Source organism: Alligator sinensis, unplaced genomic scaffold, assembly GCF_000455745.1.
Source record: "Alligator sinensis unplaced genomic scaffold, ASM45574v1 scaffold12_1, whole genome shotgun sequence".
Classification (NCBI taxonomy): Eukaryota; Metazoa; Chordata; order Crocodylia; family Alligatoridae; genus Alligator; species Alligator sinensis.
The window spans coordinates 2780043-2805744 of record NW_005841973.1 but is presented as its reverse complement, the minus strand read 5'-3'; the positions used below and the strand labels follow the sequence as shown (position 1 = coordinate 2805744).

Genomic DNA, 25702 nt, shown 5'->3' with positions numbered 1-25702 from the left:
TCTAAAAGTCTAGGAAAAAATGCCATGAACGGCAGCGATCTTTGATGTAACGAGAATCTAGCAAGTGGTCTTCAAGGGAACATAAAGGCACAGGAAGATGCAAGATATGAAAAAAAAGGGCTGGAGGTGGTCATAGGGAAGGATATAGGAAACGGGAAGGGTCTCAATGGACATCGAGTCACACATCACCAGCAGCACAAAGCCAAGACATGGCAATGGGAAGAAAAGGAAAGAGGGAGCAACTATGGAAAGACAGGGAGTGGGGAAGACAGCGAGCAGAAGAAAAGGGGTCGGGGAAGGACCAGCACCCCATGAGAGGAGTCAGGAGAACAAAAGTAAGCATCTATACAGCCTGGTGAAGCGAGAGCACCATATGGAGGTGGCAGACATTCAACTAATGCAAGTGGGAGCAAACTGGCTGGAAGAATCTTGTAACGAGATCTGCCCTAATGCACATGCCAAGAGGGCAGTTAAAGTTGGACGCTGGCTGCAACTTTGACATTTCCCAGTCTTGAGCATTTCGCTTTGCATCTGTATTAATCTTGTTAGATGGAGCATTTTGCATCATTTGTTCATTCAGTCACAGGCAGCCAACCTGTGAACCTTCCCACAGACAGTAACAAGAAGCGTTTCCTCCAGAAGCTACCTCATAAGGACAGATGGTCAGGCGAAACAGAAGCAGAGTGCGGGTAAGGGTAAGGCTAAAGAAAATCATCCTGTGTGGAAAGATCCATGGCTGCTCCACTTCAGAACATTTTGAAGGAGAAATTCCTCTTTAAAAGCTCCGCCAAGGAGATAAAACTATTGAGAAAATATTTAACATTACAGAATTTTGGTTCAACTTTTATACTTTCATTTTTCAACTAGTGAGTTTATTTTAACAAGTAACAAAAACAAATTAAGCTTAGCCATGGTTATGCTTTCAGCTATAGCCCAGGCGTGTCTGGTGATGGCCATTAAATGGGGGGGGGGGGGAAAAGTATTTTTGGACACTTTAGGGTTTAGAGTAACATAAAGCTGAACACTCCATCAAAATAGCCAAGCCAAAGATTTGAATATGGTGTTTAACTAAAAAAAGCTATTCTCTATCTTGAACCTCATTATTTTCCCCCTGTGGCCTGTTCAAACAACTGATAACTTAAAACTTTTGCAAATCCCTTACCTTGTAACACTTCTATTTGCTATAGAAGGATTACCAGGTTTTACTCCGATTAGGAAGACCAGAAGCTCATGCAGGCTCTCTCAAGTCTGACACAAAATACATGACAATTATATAACGTTGTAAACACTGTAAAACGTCCCTCTTCACTTCTCATCAAAGCCTCCTTAATTAAGACACTTAGTTCTTTATGGCAGACCTGCCGCTGAATCCTCCCAAAACGAGCCCAGACAAAGAAAATGCAGCTGAATGCTGAGTACCTGCCCCAGTCTTTTTGATGCATAATTGTAGTGATGTGTACCAACCTATAGATTGTATAGTCTATGGCCGACTACATGGCTATCAGAAAGACAATGTGATCTTTTACAATCTTTTACTCCAAGTTAGCAAAACGTCATCACCACTTGAATGAAAGGAACATCTCCACAAAATGTGGCAATGTCCTCTTTCTAAACTAGTCACTATAGAAGGTGAAAGTGCAAGCAAATAATTTCTGATAAACCCAGTTCCATCCAGACAAGAGCAGCAGTCATGACATGCACAAATTAGACACCAGGCTGGGGGAATATCTTCTTTTGACTTTCTTGTTTCAACAGTAGGGAAACTCTGAGTGCAAGCAGTCTACACCCTCAAAACCCTCCTCCATTGAATAAAGCGACTGGCACATTGTATGCTCTGCAAACGGATCAGGAATTAATGATATGCTTACAGCTGTGTATATGTGGCACACTCATGTTGGATTTAGGAAGGGCAAGCTTTCCATCCGGGCAAACCTCCCCCTCAACTTTTATTGAAGAGATCATCCAAAACTGATGCACAGATGGAGAGAGTCTAATGGCAAATCTTGTGCCATGAAAAGCCAAAGTTTTAAGCCCAATCTACTTTCAGCAGCCTCATTTCCATCTCAAATTACAAGGGTCATACTTTTTTCCAGCCCAAAGACAAAGAGGTTTTGGCCAGATCTGGAAACAACTATAAAGGCAAGAACCTTTCCCCAAGATAATTCAGATACTGTGTAAAGCCCAAACTTTATGATGACAAAAATTAACAGTTACGTTCAGTAACAGGTTCAGGTCACACCTTCTCCCCAGGCTCAGTGGCTGCTTCTCAGTTTCCTCCTCCAAGACTGCTCATCTCAGTCTAGATCCCTCCTCCAGAGAGCCAGGTCTTTCTTCCTTACCCAGATGGGTAACAAGCCACCTGCCCTAGTGCATCAGCAGAACCCATTTCTCATTCCCCAGCATTATCAACACCTGATAACTGGGTGGAGCGTCCAGGCCAACACTGTCAGCCTGTTGCACAGAGTTTTACTACAAAAAAGTTATTTTTACATCCATGTGTTAATTTTTTCATTTCAATATATTTTCAGCCTCCCTTCCCACCCTGCTCTGTGCCCATACATTTATTTGACACCTGAATTCTTCTGACTTGTTTAGTAAAAATTCACATCACACTTGTAGTGCCGTGACTGGAAGGATACATGCAAGAGAGAACAAAGAAGGAATGGGTTTATGCATCTTGCAATTAATTCTGTGTGCAGCGTCAGCCTTTCATTGTGCAGAATGAAAAATTTAGGCCAGTGTCCGAGTGGCCCAATACACTGAATATCCTCTGGTTCAGTTTCACACTGGGGGTGGAGAGTCATAGCTGCGTCCACGTGCAGCCACCAGGATATCTGGCAGCAGATAGCAAGAGGTACAACCACCAAGCCACCAGAATGTGTGCCCATTTGGCAGCTCCCCTACAGCCTTGGTGCAAAGGGCAGCCTGGGACGGCACTAGATGCATATTAGACTGCGGAAGCCACCTGAAGGCATAGGAGAACCTTTATGCACCTGTAGCTGACTGCTGGTTAATGGCAGGAGCCTCACTCCACTTGGTAGAAGTACTGTAACTCTGCCAGCAGAGCAGGGGGTTCCTGCCACTACAGAGGGGCTTAGCGTGGGAATGGACTCAGATATGTGGTGCAGGCTAAGGTCATGTTCCCTACTGTGCAGCTCTCACCTCTTCTCATTTCCTCAAACTCAGCCTTCCACTCAAGCTATCTGAAAGAAAACCAAGACAATAACAGGATCAAAGAACCTGGAAAGCAAGAAGTGTTCAGAACAAACACTTGTGGTGTTAGAGGGGCATTTTGCCACTAGGGAGAGGCTCGCAACCAGAGGGGACAGATCTGCCTTCTGTGAAACTGCATGCTGGACTTACTCCCAACACAGTGAAGAATGACTACAGAACGAGCCACGTTCTAAACTAAATTAAAACTTACTGCCAGCACAGCCTTCCTGCTATACATTCTTCAGGTGCAATGCATGAGACACAAAGCATTTAAAAACATACTTGGTGTACATGTCGGGAAGAGTGAAAACGGCATTGCTATTTCTGTTATTATATTCTTGGGATATATGCCAATATGATTGCTGCCGGCCAAATAAGCCCCTGTATATACAGACCCATCCAATGAGGCCCTTCCAATCTTTTTCTTTTGAGCTTTGCTATTTATATAGCATCTATCATCACAGCATGCAACTAGTGTGCAATCCTCATGAGAGCCCAGGGTAGGTGCTGTTACTCTCATGTCAAAAAGGGGAGCTAGGACACAATGGGCATATCTATAATATGGGGGTGGCATGTCCAAGCCGTCCGTTCCCAAGGATACCCCATCCACCTGCTCCCACAGGCACGAGCCAAATCCAGAAATTTGCTGGTGAAAACAGCCCAGGGCACTGCTCCATGACCGCTTCAGCTCAGTCTTCAACAGTGAGGTTGTAATTGCCTTGCGAGCTCCAAGTGGCCTTGCTGGCATATTTGAAAGTATGGGATGTGCGCACAGGAGCAGATATGCAAGCATGGTCGGGAGTGTCGAGCCAAGGCGCACTAGTCCAGGGTGGACCTAAAAAGCTAGATCCAAAAGTGGGTCTCTGTACTGCAGAACTCAGCATTGCAGCACTTAGCTTTTAGGTGTCTGGATCCCCCAGCCTGGAATCCAGATCCCAGATCTAGGCTCCTAGGTTCCCAGATCTAGAATCCAGATACCAGATCTAGGCTCTAGGTTTGCCACGTAGTATTTAAGGAGCATCAGTGGGCTCCAAAGCCAGTACAGAGTGAGAAGGCAATATGGAAATGCTAGGAACAGCAATGTGCCTAGATCATACCCATCTCTAGGGTTTAAGCACTTTATGTAGAATGGCAGGGAGGAGATGGTCTGTTTTAGACCCAGAGTGCTAAGCCTACAACCCTTCCTTCCATAAGTGTAGTACTTTTAAATGTATACTGTTAACCTCTTTTAAAATGTGGTTGGAGACGGCAATACTGAGAGGGCTGCCACTTGCTCTCTTCAGTTTCTGGTTAGGGCGCTCACTCAAGCCTGATCCCTCCCTCTGCCAAAGGGGTTTCAAACCCACATGCGCTAGGTCACAGACTAGCCTGGAGTGAGTAGATGCTTAACACCTCCTAGTATATGCCCAGTGCTCCTTTGCACAAAGAATTCACAATTCATTGTGCCAGAGGGAGCAAGAGGGAGAAAGAGCAGTCAGGACACTCACCTGGTCTGTATATGCATTTTATGTGAAAAACAATCATTCAATAAGAAAAAAAAAAATCACAAACAGCCCTTGGGCAGGGACTGGAACCCAGAATACATCCCTTTGTTCAACTCCCCTTCTCCTGGGCTAGAGTCATTCTCCCTTTCTTTGCCTCACTGCATTTTTGTGGAGTCTGGTTAAATCACCTCTTACTCTCATTAGAAGTTTCAGTTTGACCGTGACATATTCCAAATCAGAAGACCCAATACCCAAAGTCATTTGAATAGCTAATTTAGGGGAGGGAAGTCCAGTGGTTGAAATACGTTGATGCTACAACTAATGCAAGACCAGGTATATGCCACAGCTAAGACACCATTAGTTAAGGATTCACAAAAAATAAATCTTGATTCAACAGACGTGGTACCAGATGCTAATACATGGCAATCCAAATCCAGGAAAGTCATAAACCAGCGATCAGTTATGATCACACCTTTGAAAATGTATCTCACTTTGGTAAAGCAGTTGCCCAGGCCTAAGTGGAAATCCAGTTAATGGGAACCCATTTAGCAATGGATCTTGTATTACCTCTTTGTTGGTGACTCCTGGGGGTAAGGTCCCATGTTTATAATCCTCCAGCAACTGCACTGCTTCTTTGAGACGACTCTACAAACAAAACAAAGACACGATCAGAGAAATCAGAGCCTGCAGTGCACACACACATCTAAGGCTGTGAATCCAGGGAACAGGATTGCAGACACTCTTTAAAACATTCTTCTTACATAGCCCCGAAGATGGTCGTGCCTTTATATAAATGCATGTATCTGTATTTGATCTGTACTAAAAACTCCTCCGGAAATGGATCGCATCATCTTCCACCAGAACACAGCGTACATGTAAAAAAAAAAAAAAACTGAACCCAAATGGAGTTGCCATGACTAGCAGCACCAAACACGTGTCTACCTGAAGACTTCATACTTAGTGTGATGAACCTGATTTGTCTTCCCCAGGAGACAGAGCCACAGTACAAATGGTGAAGTACTTGCAAGAAATCTGGTCATGCCGTACAAACATGATCTCCAGAAACTATCAAACGCCATCTGGAGGGAGCTTTCTTCCATAAGGACTACAGGATTGAAAGATGAGGCCTTCAAAAAGTATAGTAAGAGCCCCTGGCTAATAGACATCATTTAGATCCTTGGGGAAAAAAGAACCTGCACCCCCCCAAAAACACACATGCACACAGTCACTGCTGAGAAATCAAAATCAGCTATTAACTATTACGAATACCGTACGGAGTCTGAGTCTGGTCCCAGCAACATCCGCATAAGGCAGTGTAGTTTAGTCAGTGTAGTTTCTGCCATCAAATGCACTGAAGCTAATGCAGTGACCCTGCTTAATGCTGATGTGAAGGAGTCAGAGCAAGACCCAATATATCCAAGATACCAAAGTATTTTCATATATTGCCAGCTGGATTTCAGGAACCACTTTGAAGAACAGTTGGCAAATGATAAAATTTTAAATGATGACTATTATACATGCACCTGGGTGGGGTTCTCAAAAATCACATTCTTAACATAATTCTGCTTCCACCAAAGTCAAGGAGAGCTTCATCAGCAAATTAATGAGAGCAGAATTAGACCAAGCACTTTTGAAAAGCCCACCCACTATAACATGCACGTAGTGGAATAGGAACTTCCTCAGATTGCCCTAAAAAGGCAGCTTTCACGGGACCTCATGCATTCAAATTAGCACAGCTGGGCAGCTGCACATTGCTGACGGACCAGGAGAGAGATCCATTCATTTTCAGAATATATAGCCAAGTAAAAAAGGGAAGAATAATCTCACCGTTCAAGCTCTGGAATGAGACATACAGAAGCCGATTCTTTTGATCTTGGCAATGAAAAGGGGAGGGTGGTGAGGAAAAAAATCTCTTAATTAGTCCAACCTGCTGAAGAACGAGTCAAGCTGCGTGTGCTGATTTAAGTGGCTAAGTGCTTGGCCAGAGAATCCAAACAGAGTTGGAGCAAGGCTGCAGAAAATGTCACAGGACATGGGAAGTGCTTCTCAATTATTTAAAAACAGGCACATCATTGAGACTGCCTAGCTGTAGGAAGGATACCCATGCCGGAGATTCAAAGCTGATAGACTAAAATCCCTTAAGTAACTTATAAACAGCCCTGTGCTGTTGGAGCAGTTATGTTGACTGCTTGGGAATGCTTGAAAATGCAGAACATTTTTGCTGGATATTATGAAATCTGATTATAAACTATGTAGGTACTTAGGGCTCTTATCACCATTGTGCCAGAGCACCTCACAACCGTTAATGAGCTTGTTACTCACAACAACCCTGCAAATTAGGCAAGTATCATTACAGCCTAGCTTGGACTTCTGTGGGTTAGACTAATTGCAAGGAGATTATTTTTCCTCCTTTTCATTGCAAACATCAAAGAATACGTTGTTGTTTTCTTGGAAATACCAGCAGTTACGCCAACCTGCAATTGGCAATAAGTGAATGACTAGTGCCTTTAAAACATGCCGTACACAAAGCACTTGAAGAAGTGGCAGTCCAACCACTCTACAGAGCAAATGTGTTGTGGTTGGATTCCTGCCCATTTTTGCATACGCTAAGCTAATTTTATACCGGGGAGAAAAATATGTGAACATGTATTACATACCTCACTAGCTCTTGTTGAATAGCTGCTAATAAGCAAGCGCAAAAGTGGGCAGTCTTTGCAAAGTAACCTAATGAGGCTTAATTTCAGAAGACATGAAGAAAGAAAGAATCCAGGAAACGTTTCAACAACCTTAAAGAAACGTGACCGTTGGAGCCACCTTCTCTTTACGCATGCTCTGCAAGGGGGTTTGCTGTCCCCAAGCTAGCTGCACTGAGCAAACCTCTACAGCTTTCCACTCCTGGGGCAGAACCACACAATTCTCCAACGTGTAGACCATGATCTACAAATCCAGTTTTGGGTCCCCCACTACACAAAGGATGTAGACAAATGGGAGAGAGTCCAGCGGAGGGCAACAAAAATGGTTGGGGGACTGGGGGACATGACTTGTGAGAGGCTGAGGGAAATGGGCTGATTAAATCTGCAGAAGAGAAGACCGAGGGGGATTGAATAGCAGCCTTCACCTCCCTGCAGGGGGGCTGCAAAGAGGATGGAGCTGGGCTGTTCTTAGTGGGGACAGATGACAGGACAAGGAGCAATGGGCTCAAGTTGCAGCAAGGGAGGTTGAGGCTGGATGTTAGGAAAAACTCTTTCACTAGGAGGGTAGTAAAAGCACTGGAACAGGCTACCTGGAGAGGTGGTGGAGTCTCCATCCTTGGAGGTATTCAAGACCTGGGTAGACAAAGCCTTGGCTGGGATGATGTAGTTGGGGCTGGTCCTGCTTGGAGCAGGGGGTTGGACTAGATGTGACCTCCCGAGGCCCCTTTCAACCCTCGTTTTCTATGTTGCTATGATCAGGGATGTAGAGCCCTGTGCTAGCCTTGAGCAGATCCAACAGGGCTAGAGTTTTGCTGCTTGGGAAGTACAAGGGATAAACAGTCTTTCCAAAACAAGGTGCAATTCTTTTCTTCACGGTACAAACACTGTGTAGTACATGTGCACGATGGTTTTTAAAATGTGTCTATATGTAGGTTTAGACACCTAGATCTTCATCACTCCTCCTAATGCTACCTGGCCAGCTCAACCGCTTCATTGTCCTCTTCAAACAACCTCTCTCGGTCTGGGTTTGTTCCTCATCAGCTCCTGGCAAGTGATCCAGGCCCTCTCTATAAACAGGTAAGATGTCTCCTGTAGCTTCTGTCAGTATTAAGGTCTCCTACCTTGCAAAATAAGCCTGTTAACATTACTGGAGACATCCTACTAGCAGTCCAGTCACTGCTCTCTCTGAGACAAATACCTAAAGCCATAGAGACATCTTTTCTCCAGCCACTTTTTACCTAATTTTTACTAGCAGCCCCTTTTGGCTTACTCAAATATTAATAAATAAGCTGAGCAGCCTGCAGGTGATATTCAAGTTAATCAATATATATTTGAATCAGAGGCAACCAGCATGGGTTCATCAAAGGCAGGTCTGTCTGACCAACCTGATTGCCTTTTATGACCAAGTAACTAAATCCTTGGATGATGGTGTCGCTGTGGACGTAGTCTTTCTAGACTTTAAGAAGGCCTTTGACACCATCTCTCGCCCCATCCTCATCAATAAATTAAGCAACTGCGGCATTGATGCCTGCACAGTTGGATGGGTAAAAAATTGGCTGCTGGGGCGCACCCAGAGAGCAGTGGTGGACGGGTTGTACTCAACCTGGCGAGATGTGAGCAGTGGGGTCCCCAGGGCTCGGTCCTCGGGCCCGCACTGTTTAACATCTTCATCAGCGACTTGGACGGGGGCGTGGAAAGCACGCTGTCCAAGTTTGCTGATGACACCAAGATGTGGGGCGAGGTGGACACACTTGAAGGACGAGAGAGGCTGCAACTAGATTTAGACTACGAAAGTGGGCAGACGAGAATAGGATGGGGTTCAACGCAGACAAATGCAGGGTGCTGCACCTGGGGAGAAGGGATCCACAGCACACATACAGGCTGGGGAGCTCCCCTCTTGAAAGCACAGAGACGGAAAGGGATCTCGGAGTCATTATGGACTCCAAGATGAACGTGAGCCGCCAATGCCAGACCGCAGCCAGCAAGGCCAGCCAGACCTTGTCATGCATCCAAAGGGGCATCTCAAGCCAGTCCAGAGAGGTGATCCTCCCCCTCTATGTGACTTTGGCCAGGCCGCAGTTGGAGTACTGTGTCCAGTACTGGGTGCCTTCAAACTCATCAGGGGAGATCAACAGCAAATAGGTAGAGCCCTTTTCTCCCCAGTACCACCTGGGGTGACAAGGAACAATGGTAATAAGCTGATGGAGAATAGGTTTAGGTTAGAGATCAGAAGGCAATATTTTACAGTTAGGGTGGCCAAAATCTGGAACCAACTTCCCAGGGAAGTGGTCCTCACCCCTACCTTGGGCAAATTCAAGAGGAGGTTGGATGATCACCTGTCTGGGGTCTTGTGAACCCAGCATTCATTCCTGCCTGTGGTAGGGGGGCAGGCTACATGATCTGTTCAGGTCCCTCCTGACCCTAGCTACTAGGAAACTATGAAACTATTTATTTAATGTATGGTTTTCAAGGCGTGCCATCTGGTCAGCCTTGGTCTCTTTCCAGACAACAAGAGTCCGATGTAAAATCTCTCTGGTGCCTGCCCACTTTCTCCAGGATCAATCAGAAGCATCCTAGAGATCTTATGATTTTAGTCTGGGTTGCGTGCTGGAGCGTATTTTAGAGCGTATTTTAGTGCAATCATCTGAAGTCACCATGACAACAAGTGTGTCTGATGATTACATTGCATGGGAGCAAGGTGTACAGCGGGCATCGGGAATAGGAGAGGGACACACCATGTCCTGTCCTGAAGGCTATAGACTGCCCCTGTAGCCAGGCTGTGCACCACTCTCGGCACAGCTGGAACAGATGAGACCCATACTTTGGTTAATGGTGAGAGGAGCATTTTAAAGAGTCAGCCCATCATAGACAATCGGTCTGAATCACAAGTGAGGGGCCAAGAGTCTTTTCCTGGAAATTTTTTTTCCTGGAAGGAACAGATTTCTTTAAAAAAAAAAACAACGCACACAACAGCAATTAAATACTAAGATGCGAGACCCCTCAAATGCTCATGTATAAAAAAGTTGTCATTTGTCAAAGATCTCAAAAAACGTTACCTACATAAGAGGAACATGCAGAAAGGTTTGTTGCTTTTGCTCTAGACATTACGGTTCTGATTATAATCTTAAAGAGATTATTTATTTATTTATTTATTTTAATGAAACTATGCTGGTGAGTCCCATCACCAGAGAAGTATGGGCTGTGAATCTATGTGGAAAGTTCTGTAGAGTTTTCCTTTAAAGTCTTTAAAAATGACAGGTATTAAAACCACATAATTTAGGAATTTATGCCACATTCTAACAAGATAAAATATGAGAATTTTAATGAATACTTCGTTCATGTTACCGATTTTCTCTTACTAGAATTAATTTGTTTTTTGGTTGTTGCTTTTTTTTTTTTTTAAATAAAAGGGCAGTTTGGTGCATGCAAAAATAATGGCAGCGGCTTTTGAGAAAAAGGGGCTCAGAGACATTGAGAAAAAGGTTGCGGCTTTTGTGCTTTTACCATTACAGGAGCTGGCTTCTGCAATTTGCTCCTTCCCAAGACAACTAATTTATGATGGGTATAAAGGAGGAAGATGTCAGGAGAATGACATGGCAACCCAAGCTCCAAAAGTGAAAAACCAAAGACAACTGAACAAAAACCAGCGTTTCCTCCCAAGCTATCATATTGCAAACTCAACATTGTGGAAAGCCATTCAGATTCATTATTCGTATGTGTTTTTGTCGCTGGAAGTTACCTACACTGTGCGCCTTGCAAATTATCGACACAGAACAGCATGCAACTTTGAATGAAACCCTAAAGTAATAAATGAATGGGCCTGTGTTCTATTTTTTCCTCTTCTCTTGAGGAAATCTTAGTAGTTACTATAACAACCCTGGCCAGATCCCATCTTGTTTAGTACGGTAACAAAACAGAAACAAAAAAGCCCAATTTTTGCTTTAAAAAAAATGCAGTCTTAGCAGGGAAAAAAGGCCCTCTTTAAAGGAAAGCGTTCCAGGACAAAACTGCCAAACATTTTTAAAGACTGCAGAAGGCAGAAGAGAACTGAAGAGCATCATGTAACAAGCAAAAAACATAAGTCATTTGGCTTTAGAGCTGTTCAGACTGTATTAATAAAATATCCACTGCCCCAAAAATGTTGCTCGTGCAGGGTTAAGGCTCGTGCCCTTCTCAATGTCGAGAGCATCCATTATTCGCCTCTCTGAAAACCAGGACACGTAGGGCCAAATCCCATTCCGCCTATTAGGCACGCAAGTACAAGCTTGTTCCACCATGCTCGAGTCCCTGAGAAATCCCATTAACGCAAAAGTAGATGCGACATGCCCTTATCTTAGCAGTAAGACTAAATCACAAGAAAGCAGTGAGGAGGAGGAGGGCCCACCACCTTGTGTTAATGGGTTGTCAGGATGGAAGAGGATCACATTTAGGCACCTAAAAGACAGAGGAGGATGTTGCTAGTAGAGGTAAGCTATGCATCACCCCAATCATGCTAACTCGCACTTCTATCCCAGCCCTAAAGCCGCAAAGTATTGCGATCCTTCCTTTTTTGTGTTCTTGTGACAAGGTATTTAGCAGATTCGTTGGATCTGACAGGGCCGCCCTGTAAGCCCATCTGCTATAGCCTCAAACTTCAGCCTCTGGGCTGTCAACCATACGCCTTGGCACCCACATCACCCCAGCTCCCAAGCGCTGCGATGATGGGGTGGTAATAGTTAAACTACCCCAGGATTTTTATTGCAACCAGGATGAAAAAGTCTCATGCCTGTCCCTGCTCGACTTCCCCACCGACAGCCAGGCTAACCCTTCCTGGCCCTGCAGACCACTGAATTAAGGGCTTTGCATCGTTGCTCAGCATATAAATCTGCGGTCCACATGGCCAGGGGACCGTTCATCTGGCTGTTGCAACATCCTGCTCCCATTCCATTCCCCGTGGCCAAAACCTCAACTCCTCTACCTCCATTGTAGCACCCAAGGGTGCCAGCTTTCCCAGATACACCTTGGGTTACATTTACTTGCTGAGTGCGAGATATACACGTGTACTGAATATGCACATAAGGATCTACAGTTACTTTTTGTTGTTGAATCTGCCAATGGCAATTAATGCACAGCTTTACCTTATCTTCACAGTATATGCCATGCATGCCAGCCAGGCAGCATTCGTACCCCACACTTGTGGCTGAAGTCACTTATTTCTGTATGCTCTTGGTTTCTTTTTCTACAGGGTATTGTTTTACTGCTGACCTCAGAGCAGTCCTTAGAACAGCTCTCCCTAGTCTCAGTGTTTTTTGATGCAACACATTTGCAACGGTGGCGTAGAAATAGCTAAAATACCCCAGGACTTAATGCAACACATTTGATCAGGCTAAGGGTGAGGACAGTGCCAGCTGCTGGCTTTGCTTTGATCACGCTCAGGCCTGTTGTTCAGGAAATTAGTATGAACCACCCAACATTACCCTCCTAATGCCACTATTTACTGGAATCTCATCTTCCCTTCAAATCGCTGCTATTTTCCTTCACGATACTCCCGAATCCGAGTCTGCACTTAGATTTAAGCATGCTCTGAAATAACCAGAAATTCTGCCTCAGAACAAGCCTCTGCACGAGGCAGGTAGAGGGCAATGACAAGCACGTCCACAGAAAGCTGTGAAGGACACATGCACCCCTATACATGCGCCACTTGGGTGCATCAGCCGTGATGCATCACTGGGACCAGCCACTTAACTCTCACGACAAGCTGACTTCTGCCTCGTGATCGAGCCTCAGGCCTACAGCATACAGGTAAGCTATTTTCTCTGGCTTGCGAGACAGGCTTCAGCCACCCTATAAAGCCAATTTTTACACTGAATAAGTTTGAATATTGCTTCTGGGAAGTGAACACTCACTGAGGTCAATTCTAGGAGGCAGCATCGTGGGCAGAGAAATTAAAGGCATCATCTGAGTCATAGGAGCACACACAAATAAATCATAAGAACAGCATAAGAGCTGCCACATCTTGCGTCAGACCTTAAGCCCATCTCGGCGAATATCCTGATGCTGAAAGGGAGAGTGAATTGCTTCCGATCAGGTTTTCTCCGCTGTTCCTCTCCCACTTGCAGCCTCCAGCATTTAGGGTCTGGGAAGTCCCCATTCAAAGGCCGGGTCCCTCACCCCCATGTTCAATAGCGACTAATGCTTCTTTCCTCCGAGAATTTGTCCAATCCCTTTTTGCATTGGAGTAAACTGTCAGCTCCCGCAGCATCTGGTGGCAATGAGTTCCACGTTTTAAGGACATATTGCATGAAAAAGAACTTCCTTTTGTTCGTTTTAAACTTACGACCTACTAGATTCATTTTGTAATCCCTAGCTCTTGTATTGAGCAAGACAGTAAATAATAAATCCCTATTTACTTCCTCTTCGCCATTCAGCATTTGTAAACCCTTATCATACTCCCCCTCAAGCATCTCTTTTCTGAACTGAACAGGTTCAACCTCTTTAGTCTCTCCTCGTATGCAAGCCCCTCCATACCACTAAATTATCCTTACTGCTCTTCTATATACACCGTCTCTAAATTTCTGTATATTCTTTCTGAGATATTGGGACCAAAACTGAGCACAGTATTCAAGGTTGGATGCACCATGGATTTATAAAGGGGCATCATGATGCTTTCAGTTTTGTTTCCAAGTCATAATCCCTATCATTTTGTTTGCCTTTTGGATGGCTGCTGAGCACTGAGCTGGTATTTTTAGTGAACAGCCCACCATGACGCCCAGATCTCTGTCCTGTGTGGAAGCAGCAAAATGTAAAGCTGTCATAGGTATAGTTTGGGTTATTTTTGCTCATCAACATTGAATTTCATCTGCTATTTAGTTGCCCATTTGCTCAATAGTGCCAAATCCTTCTGTAGTTCCTCGCAGCCTGCTCTGGTCTTGACCACTTGGAATAATTCTGTCATCCACAAATTTGGCCATTTCACTACTCACCCCCTTATCTAGATAACTTACGAATATGTTAAAACAATGCTGAAGATAATGCTGTTATACCATGGGGAGGGAGGGGGAGAAGAGGGCTGCATCTAGGGCAGGGGCGGGCAATTATTTTGGGCGGAGGTCTGCTTACTGAGTTTTGGCAAGCCATCGAGGGCTGCATGACATATTACTTTTCTAAATTTTTTAGGGGCCCCACGGGCCGGATAGAATGGCCTGGCAGGCCACATCTGGCCCACGGGCTGCATTTTGCCCACCCCTGATCTAGGGCATCTCCTACTTGAACGGTCTCAACATTTGGACCACTCGCGATCATACATGCTGAGAAGGCACAGCCATTTAAGACCACGTGAATAGCCAGATGGATGCTAGAACACTTAAAATTAGCTATGAAACAATAAGCTAGGCTCAAGCTACAGCTCCACTCACTCACAGGTGACTGGATGGGTCAGGAATGAGTAAGGGATACCAAGTCTCCCAGATTCACTATACATGACAGCAGTGACCAAAAGCTTTGAACATCTGATAAAAGGATGCCTCTGCTTCAGTCCAATTCCTTGTTGCTTAGCAAGCACTTGCCGACAACTAATTACCTGTTTATGCTGATCAGGGAGCCATCAAACAAAGAGAGGTTATAAAAGAAAGGGTTCCCCACTGGCCATTTTAAAATGTGCAAGAAAAAGCAGCACAGATTCAGCTGGCATTTGGAGTAGACGCCATGCACAGGTGAGGAAGGATTGTGGACTCAGCTCGACCCTTTCATTCCTGTCAAAAAAACACCACTCAAGAGTACTGGAGAAACCAAAGACTCACACAAATACTTACTGTTGTGCAGAAGCGAACATTTTATTCCATCTGATGATGCAAGTCTCTGTGTTAGGCGTTTCAACACCACGCATTCAGTGCACACCCTTTAAGTGTACAGTCTTGGGAGTGAAAAAAATGCTTAGGCATTTACACAAACTTAAAATACAAGCAATGCTCATTAAGCACAGAACAACCCATCACAACTGCTGTCACTGCTGTGGTATTAGCTGCCCACAAATTGACCAGCTTTTGTTATTCAAGACTTCTAACAGCCTGTTTCATAATTGCTATGAGAAGCATCGAAAATGATGAAAGCCGTTCAGGTTGTGGGCAGCTAGTACCACAGCTCTAACAGCAGTTGTGATGCTTAGTAAGTACAGAATAATCCATTTACATGTAAGGTTGGCTTTGGCTATGATCAAAGCTTCCAATAGCAGCCCTTCGACAGACACTTCCCCTTCACCTTTTCTGGAATCAGTTATTATGGAGTTAAACAAAGTACAGAGAGACAACTAGGCTGAAAGATGCTATGCACTTATCCAATGAGCAGTTAAGTTAGGTCTGTTATATCCTAAGCAGCAGGCTATGAATGGACTGGCATGTGTTATGGCCTCTGAGCAATATGTGCAATTGGAGTGCCCTGTAAGTAAACTTTAAGGCAGTGCCCACCCACCAGGTTGGATCTCAGAGAAAGCACGTGCTTAAGCTACTGAGGAGTCACCAGCCAAGGCCTATGCATTCGGACTGTGGGTTTCAGGACTTCAAAAGGTATGCTGGAAAGACCATCTGTAGCCTAGACATATGCCAAAGCACTACCTAGACACAGCCTAGGAAGCCCAAGCCTCCAATGTGCTTTAGATCCAGCAGCCATAAGTGTCCACTGGGAAGCTCTCTTGGAGATCTCTCTAAACAGCCCTTCAAGCTTTGCACTGTATGGAGTACTATTACACAGACTATCCAGATCCACTAATGCCCACTAAAGAGAGCTTTGCAATGGTTATTTGACCTCAGCAGTCTTTCCTGCCCAGAGCAGGGGGCTGGACCTGATGATCTCACAAGGTCCCGTCCAGCCCTAAACTTCTGCAAATCTATGACTTCCATAAGACCAGGACCTGTCCCTTTGTCTCCTATCCCAAGGCAGTGATGGACCATCCATGACCAAGGTTTATTTTTGAAGTGTCCTGGTGAGATACCCCTGGGGGAAGGGGAGGAGTGTATGCCTGTTTCAAGGAAAGCATTTCAGATGTATACTGGTGAAGCTAACGGGAGAATTCACCCTGGGGTCTCTGAAGCATTCATTTTACAGCTCCTGGAAAGAAGGCTCTTCTTGTACAGCGCTACCTGCACCACGCTGAAAAGCCACACAGGTACACCTGAACTGCAGTTACAGCCAACACGAAGAGAGAACCCTCCAATGTTACTGTTATAAGAGTCAATAGGAAGAGAGGAACTTTACAGGTAGGAAAATGGCAAGTTTTGTACTTGCTGCTAATGCTGGCTCCACTCACACGGTGAACGTCACCCTAAGGCATGGACCACTTTGGTTTCACTTGGCAAAACAAGCCCTGAGTTTAAGCCCAGCTTGCGTGATGCTTGTGCCCTGTGCTGGCATTCTCCAGGGATGAGCTTCAGCTCCGAGCACCTTGTGTACACGCGGAAAAGTGCTGCTCCTAGTTGCCAGCACCTCTCAGTCAGCCAGGGACCTGGAAGTCCAGCTGTGCTCTGGGAAAACCAGAAATTGCTGACGGTCCCAATTTTCACGATGAGACACAAGACAGACTTGCATCCATCTGGCTCTATTGTATTGGATCCACAGCAATAGAGCCAGAAACTTTTTTGTTAAGTAAAGCCAGCAGATGTGACGCTGAATAAGCACAGCCAGGCAATCTGCTGAGTAAGAAAGGATTGTTCATATCAATTACATAGCTCTGATCCCAATTCCACCCTGGACCGTGCAGGATTAGGTCCTTTAAAAAGACTACTAGTCCAGAGAGAGATTTCTTCTTCTTCAGGAGAAGACAGCTTTAAAAACAGCTGCTGCAAATGTAACTTGACTTAATTCTCATTTCATTTCTGCTTCGAGTTATAAGACCCACAGTGTTCTCCAAATGAAGGAGCTTCCCGCAGTGTGTTAACAGTCTGTCCAGGTTAATGTCACATGGAGTAAGTTAGCTTTATAAAAATACTTGCTGATCCCCACTGCTTCCCCTGATGGAGCTTAATTACACAGCAATTAAAAGTATTATTCCAATCATTTTAACCTCACACTTTTCAGAAAATAGGCATTGCACCCACCAAGGGGTTTCTCGTGGCCTAGAAGATAAAACTAGCCAGGCTCAAGTCTCAGCGATAGCACATTTTCTGCTTGTCAGAAAAGTTTGAAATGTGTTGCTAGCTGTGGCTGGGGGGGGGGGGGGGGTTTGGAAATATAAATATATATCAATCATTAAATAAATTATCACATAGGGATTCTCTTTAAGGCTTACCTGCAACACTAGCTAATGCTGACACCTAGATCTCCGCTAGATAGTTTCTCATGTTTTTAATGAACCAATGTGGGTTTTGGACTTAAAGATCAATATAGTCTAGAATTGGAGAACAGAAACCTCAAGTCTTCTGTGCCATTTCTTGTGCAAGGACTAGGTACTGTCTTGTTATTTCACCACTTTAAAAAGTGCAGTTATAATATCATATAATGCTCATTGCCTGCCTCACAGGGAAGATAACTATTTGAAAGCCTTGAAGAAGCAAGACCCTAAATAAGCGTTAAGAACCTGCATCCTCAGAAGCCCAGATTTATTCCGACAATGCTGTGATCGGGAAGCATAATGTTCTTGCAGTTTTGGTGGCTGCATAGTCACTTTCTGCTTGAAGCGCTTCAAAAAATTATCAGTGGGCTGGACAAAACTGTGGGTCAGCGCTGTTGCATCTAGAAGCACGGTGGGGTAGTTGCTCAAGTCAAGTCAGTCCCAAGGCCACTGCAACTGTCAGGGCACTTTAGATGCTGCAACACCCCCAGTTGAATTGCTGGGCATCACTGGTGTTTCTTCGGGCAGAGTGACCTGGTGGTGCCCATCTCCTCTCCAGGTATGGATGGCCATTGGCTTGCAAGGAGCTCATCCGCCCTTCGGCAGGTCTTGTTTTTAGTCCTGCTGTGTGTCCACACACCCTCCTCACCCAGGCAAGCCCAGGTGGGGGTGCTGGTTTAGTTGCTGACAACCCAACAATGGACCAGGCTGTACTGGTTTACATGGTACCAGATAGCAGACCAAGCAGGGCCTAGCCTGACAGGTGGTGCTTGCTCAACAGTCCAGAAAATGGGGAAGGGGAGGGGAAAAAAAAAGAGTGCTGACTGAAATCACTAGGAAAATGTAATAGTGGACAAATGAGCTTTGATTATTTTCTCCCTCAGAGCGGGCTTCTCCAAGACGCAGCAATCCACTGGCAACCTGGGAAGAACCCCAAGCCCTAGATGCAGCCATCTGTCAATAGGAAGAGCTTTCTATATATGGTGTCTTCATTAACTTTTATTTTCTAGATTTCCTACGCAACTTACACTATAAAACAGAACTGAATGTCTTTTCCCTAGCTGCACTCAGTATTTCAAAGCGGCATAACCGACACATAAAGGGCAGTGACTAGGCAGACCAACAAAGCAGATTTTGTGCATATAGGAGCACTTCATCTGATCCATGATATTAGTATGTGTTTTCCCAGGATGGATTCTCGGGGGAGAAAACCATTAGTGTTGGCTTCTTAATGCGCTCCCAATGGCTCAAAGCCTCAATCTAATTTAATCCAAAAACATTAAAAGGAAGGGTCAAAGCATTTTCGTTCTCTGGGAACCTGCCAAGGAATCCCTGCAAGGCTGGGATATGATAGGGTCTGGTCAGCATGCTTCCTCGGAGGGAAATCACATCTTACTAATTCATGAGACTTCTTTGAATGTCAGTCAATTTGCATAATTTATTTTACCTTTCAAAAGGTGTTCGATGAGGACTCCAGAGGGTGAGGGGGTCAAGTATTGTCAATCAAGAACTTGCAACAAAAGCAGAAAGAGAAGAAGCTAAACTACCAATTTGTATCATGGGGAAGAAGAAAAAAAAAAAAAAAAAAGGTTAAAAACTGAATGTTTCAAGGTTTGGTTCTGGGTCCAACCCTACTCGACATATTAGCAACCTGAGGATGAGGACAAACAGTAATGTAGAAAGTTTATAGTTAGCACACAGAAGACTGAGACACTTTGGATGGACTCCATCTAAGCTCGGGGACTGGAGAGCAGATGTATTTATCAGTGCTGAATTTCAGAGTAATGCACTGGGGGATGTGGAAGTGGGAGGAAATGACTGTCCCTGTGTCTTCTACCATATATAGGTTCTATGTATAATGTAGAATATTTTTTATGGCTGGTTTACATGTTCAATTTAAGATGCCATGTAGCAGGGCCCCCTGAAGGTCCTGGACCAGGGCCAACAAATCAGCTGATTACAGCTCTGGCTCCAAACCTCTGGATATCCGTCTTAAAATGTCCAGTGAAGGGGGAGCTTGGAATTGTGATCCCAGGATCCCCCCTGCACGGGCAAGTAGAAAGGGCACAACTGGGATCTTATTTCTGATCCCCCTCCTGCCATGCACGTGTGGGACTGGGGATCGTATCCCACTGCACCTTGAAAACAAAGGCACGCCAGGAGCCCTGTATTTCTAAATCAGCTGTATTAAGTCTAGGAAGAAACCTGGCCATACCATGGATAGCTCAACATATACCACGGTGAAAAAGTAATAAATGTTAGGATCACCAAGGAATGGACTGGAGATTAATATAAGAAAGTTTGTGGTTTTTTGTTTTGTTTTGTTTTTTTTAAATATAAAGGAATCAACAATTTGCTCTCATTTGGAGTGCAGTGCTTGGCACCCCACCTTCAAATAAGAGACCACAGATTTAAAAAGGGGAGTACAAATAAAAAAGAGATGGGTATTAAGAGACATGGACAAGGTTTCATATGAAGAGGAAGTCTTCTAATCACAAAAAGATGCCAAAGCATAACTAAATGGGCTGGAGAAGGTACATCAGAAGTTTTTGCTCCGTCTCAAGAACCAGGGGCATGCAATAAGACCAAAATATTATGAACGAAAAGCTGATAGGCAGGAAGTATTGTGTCCTGTGGCAAGGAGTTCCACAGCCTTCAGACAAGCCATCAGGGTGGATTAAAACCCATGATGATCATTTTTAATGATGATTTTTTTTTTTAAAAGAGGGATTTTTTCTTCATTTAAAAATCAGATTTTTAAATTTATTTTTATTTAAATTATAATTGTTTTGGTTTATTTTAAAATAAGCCATCTTAAAACAAAATTTAATACAGCATAGACTAAAGCATAAATGTATTACTATTTTTTAATAGGTTATACCATGTTGAATCAATGAGCCTCTACTTAAAAACTCTGGCGTTAAAGGCTGATTTTCTTCTATACAAGAATGGGGGAGGGCCTTAATTTGATGTCAAGCTTTAAAAATATGGTGCAATATTCATGCATTAGGGGCTTGACCCTGCAAGGTCTATATTGGCTGATCCTTTGTATCCAGTAAAGTCATCACAGTCGCTGGACACCATCATGTGTACTCCTTGATCAAGATTACCCACTAAGCCAACCTGAATAGTATCAAATTCCTGTTTTATTCTCTCAACCTGAGCTCTGACTAGCTTAGCTCTCAAATTATGAATGTTTATGATTCTGTACCCATAATGGAGGCTTATTCTCCAGCTCAGGGAAAAACAACCATCTGCTCAGTAACTACCAACCCCCTCTGAATGATTCTGGCCAATTCACTTAAATGGCCTTTCTTGGTCCCTTTGCATATAAAGTTAATGTTTAAATCTGTGTATAAGTGTCTCTAAATTCAAGTACTGCAACACACAAGGCCAAGGGGTTACACCAGCAGGAATCAACTGTGAGCAGGGAAGGTTTCTAGAAAAATTTCCCCAGGGTAACCTGAGTAACTGGCTTAAATCCACTAACCACAGTTCACACTTCTAATACTATAACAGTTAATACTAGTGTTTAATAGATTACTTAGTTGCAAATGTGCACTCTGTTTTGATTTTTTTTTTAAGTTTCTATGTCCAAATGAAAGTTTTGTTCAATAAACTGAAAGTGTTGGTTGTGTGTGTTTAATTAAATTCAAGTTGCCAATTTATTGCAGCTTGACACAAATGAGCAAAAAAAGTTAATCATCTAGTGAACACACATATATTTCACCATTTTATAGCATATTAAAAATGTAGGATTTCTGAAAATCCAAACACTTTTGTGTACCTAGGAAATGTATATAACAAATCTACTGTAAAAAACTATCTGGTTGTAAATCAACAGGTTTTAATTGTTGCAATCAATGAAAAATACACCTTTCCTTAAAAGAAGAAAAAATACAAAGGAAAAGCTGATAAAAAAATTAATAAATTTAATCAGGCTTTTAAATCACCACATTAAGTCAATGATTTAGATCTGATTGATTTAAATCAGTCCAGCCTGCAGGCCAAACTTCAAGAGACTCAAAGAGGGATGGGATATCTCTTTGGACAGAAAGAGATGTTAAAGGGGGGTTGATTTAAAGATGACTCTGGCCTCTTCTGGAACATAGCTGTACCGGTTTACTTGCCCCAGTCATGGCTGTCCTGGCCTTAACTGTCTTAACAGCTGTAAATGTGGCCACCTGCCCCCACCTCGCTAAAAAGCCACTCCATGCCTTGCATATATTACCTTATGTGAGAGGTGGGCAAAATATGGCCCATGGACTGGATCCAGCCTGCAGCAGATCCCTCAGGTGCCACTGTCAGCTCTGCTGCCACCACCCGACCTGACCCCGCTGCCTGGACACCCTGGCCTGTCTACCCTGCATCCACTGCCAAGGCAGCCATATGGAGCAGGCAAGCAGATGGGGAGCGGCATCCAGGAGTGGGACAGGTGGGCAGGGGCCAGGGCTAGGATTACGGAGTGGTGACCGCATGGGGCCGGGGCCCAGGGCAGACTTGCAGGGATGCGTGGGGGGCAGATTGCAATGGGCACCAGTTCTGCAGGCAGGGATGTAAGGGGAGCATATCACAGCCCTGCCCCAGGACCTGGCTCTGCAGTGTCGCCACAACTTGATCCCAACCCCCACCCACCCATCCCGTTCCCAGACCCAGCTTTGCTCCTGCTTCTGGGTGCATCCCATCCACCTGCCCAAACGCAGCCTGCATGCAGGGGCCCTGGGGTAGTCTTCATGCAAACCCTGCCCGGCAGCCCCAGCAGTGGGTGTGGGGCAGACAGGATCGGGGCCAGACAGAATCAATTATCCACCCCCAGCCTGGGCTGGGTCAGCACTCTCTGCCAGCCTGCAACAGCTCACCAAAACTCCTTAAGTGGCTCTTCAACCCAAATAATTGCCTCTGGCCCTAGCCTGGTCTCAGTCGTCAAGTCCCTTACTTTCTGGGCTATTACCCTCAGCCGATGAACTGCTTGACTTTGGCCCACACAGTCTGCTGGGTCCCAGACCCAAGCAAGGCTGTGTCTTTGCTTCAGCCCCTTCTCTCCTTATGCACTGGGCCCCTGGCCCCATCTTGGCTCTAGCACACACATCTCACTAGGTCCCAGATCCTTGTTGGGCTCCATCTGGGCATCAGCCCCATCGCACAGGACCCACGCGCAGGACCCCTGGCCCCATCTCAACACTAGCCTATGCAGGACCCTGGCAGGGCTCTATTTGGGCTTTTGACCTTTATGACATGGAAAGCCCCACCAGGCACCCCACTCGTGGTCTCCACACCTATCAGGTGCACCCAAACCTCTGGTCTCCTGAGGCTTCAGGTCCCAGTCTCCCTTCAGCTTGCCTGGGCTAACTAGGTCCCCTGCCTTCTCAGCAACTCTCAGGAGTGCTTTCCTCTCCTCAGCTCAGGGCCAGACTGACCATCTGGCCCTGGACCTAGGCTTGAAGCATGCTGGCCTCCACCCCTTTCTGGGCACCTGACCTCGGACTGATCCAGGGGTTTCTGTTTAGCCCATTACTCCTCCTGCAGCCTGCCCAGCTGTCATCCATTTGCTGCTTAGCTTACCCGTTTGTCAAAGCACAGCCTTTGTAACATACTGAAGGGCATCTTGCTGCAGATAACTGCCTGAAGCTCTTCTCCGCATCTGCTCTGACTCTTCTTTCTCTGCAGCTGACCCTTCCTTAGCAGCCTATTCTGCACTGCAGCTCTCCAAGGCTGCCTGCCTAGTCTCTAAACAACAGGAATTAGGAGACCTTGCTACAACTAGTAAAAGGAAATAATTCCTGCTAGGGATTTATTTCTAAAAGTTAGGAGCTTAATTCAATTTCCTTTTATGTGCATGTTCAGATATATAAACTATATATCTCTATATACACACACACACACAATATAGAGAGAGGTTTTGGATTTTTTTTAATGGTTTGAGGGGTGGAAGGAGTTGGATCTCTTGGGTCCATTTCTGATCTTACTTAGACAAGTAAATAAGGAGCCACATGTCTTTTTAGTTCATCCAAATCCTTCCCAGTGTGAGTTTCCCAAAGCACATGCAGCACCATAGGTCTCAGACCAGACTTGATAAAAGTTTCCAAAGCTGGGCATGGACCAGGCTGCTGTGTCTGAGTCCCAGGACACTGAAGCCATGTGCTCTTCCACTTCTTATACAGTCTTTTTCTTTGGCCTGTCTAACACTAGTTTTGGGCACCATTACCCCAGGACACAAATGGGACCTCATGATCCCTCTGCCTCTGGCTAGCCCCCCCAGTCAGAGCTGATTCCCCCAATACTCCTCCAGTTTGGTTCCTTATGCATGTCATTTCCTACAGCAATACCCACATGAGCACTCTGGTCTACAGCTGACTACTCCAGGGACATGCCAGTTGAGGCACACAGACTCTGCCAAGGTCTACTTGAGAGAACAGGAGAGATAAGATACAAGTCTAGACAAGACGATCACACACCTACATAACACCCCTGACTCATTCTCCTTAGCACTTGAGCACTCTCTGGGATTTGAATAAAGTCCTCTTGGGTGTTGAAGTCCGCGTCTCCCTCATAGCTTCTCTTTCTGCACATCCTTTATTTATTTGATTCCTATGCTACCATCCCCAGAAAAGGCTCAGGGGTAATAAAAACAAGCCAAGTCATAAAAACAGATAAAACAGTTTCTCAAACAATACTGCCCGAGCCACATCTTACACTGCCTATGAAAAAAAGTCTAGGTTTGGGCTCTGGTGGGCTTTAAGGAGGAAGAAGTTCCAAAGCTGAGGAGCAAGTACCAGGAACAACCTCACATGTACTCTGGCCACGTGAACTTGGTGCACAGATGGTACAGGCAGGAGGATGCTCTCTGCTGACCTTAAGGATCACAATGCCTTCTGCTTCTGGTCTCCTTCTCTATAAGAAAACAGCCAATGGGAAAGTCTCTTCTTTATAACTGCCCAGTCCCCTTGATCAGATGACCCCTTCAGTCCAGGTGATGGATGTCCCCCATCAGCTACCCACCTATTTGGGCAGACTGCTTAGCCCTGTGATACCACCGCTCAGCATTTCATCATAGGGAGAGGTAAAAGGGAGCAGAAAAGGTGCTTTCTTTGCAAACTCCATTTTGCTTGTGGAGACCATCACATGTGGGGCGTTCACAGTCAAACTGGAATTCAAAACTTGCACACAATTCCCAACTCATCCCCAAATGCACATGGGAAAAGGAATCCTTGCAGTATGCATTACTTTGCATCTATTAACACAAACTTTGGTGCAAAACAGCCACAGGATCAGGCCCATCATTTGAAGGGGTTTTTATCCACTGCTTACATTCCCATTAAACAACAACTCAAGTTTCACTGAATTTTCAAGTCATCCTCGCTTTCAGTCCATTTTATCTTGCTAGTTCAATGGTTTGCAGAAATCTCCATGCGAGCTGCAACTCTCTCTTTCTAGCAGGTTATTTCCATGGACAGCGTTCCACACAGAGAACATCGACTTTTGAAAATTGATTTCATATATCATTTGAACTTGTGTTTGTATAAGTGAAGCTATAATCTTCAATTTTATAGCACAAGAGCTGCAGTATTATTCTCTGTGGTGTTCTTGGGCAAACATCCAAAGGAGAGGAACTTTCCAATATATCTTAGCCTCATGTTTTTGAAGAAAGCCGATCAATTCTAGAAGAACATTTAAAAGCCTACCAGGTATGTTTTCATCAGGGTATGAAAAAAAGCCAAACAACTAAGACACGCCATGGACACTAATGGATAGTTTAGCTGCTAATGTACAATGAAAATTAAATATATACCTATATCTACATCTTGTATTGGATAGCAAAGTAGTTGCCACTGAAAAAAAAAAGTATGCATTTTTTATCATCTCATCCTTTGAACAGTGGCATACGGCACTGCTTAAGGTAAACCAATTAGAAACATTTCTTATGAAAAAATATATTAACATTTATGAAATGTTATATGCAAAAAAGTCCATGTCAATATAAAATTAAATACACATGAGCCAGAAAAGTTAAC

General features: G+C 44.6%; 1 protein-coding gene across 6 annotated transcripts in view; it reads right to left on the bottom strand.

Moving 5' to 3' along the window:
• Window positions 1-25702, bottom strand: part of SFXN5 (sideroflexin 5) — a 210223-nt gene that overhangs the window by 166494 nt on the left and 18027 nt on the right. For 5 of the 6 annotated variants that reach the window (XM_025200686.1, XM_006020904.3, XM_025200683.1 and 2 more), the window contains one exon: window positions 5265-5342. In XM_025200686.1, the coding sequence (XP_025056471.1) occupies window positions 5265-5342 (78 nt within the window). Of the gene's footprint in view, window positions 1-3162; window positions 3204-5264; window positions 5343-25702 lie in introns of all 6 variants that reach the window. The other variant, XM_025200685.1, reaches the window with a different exon arrangement.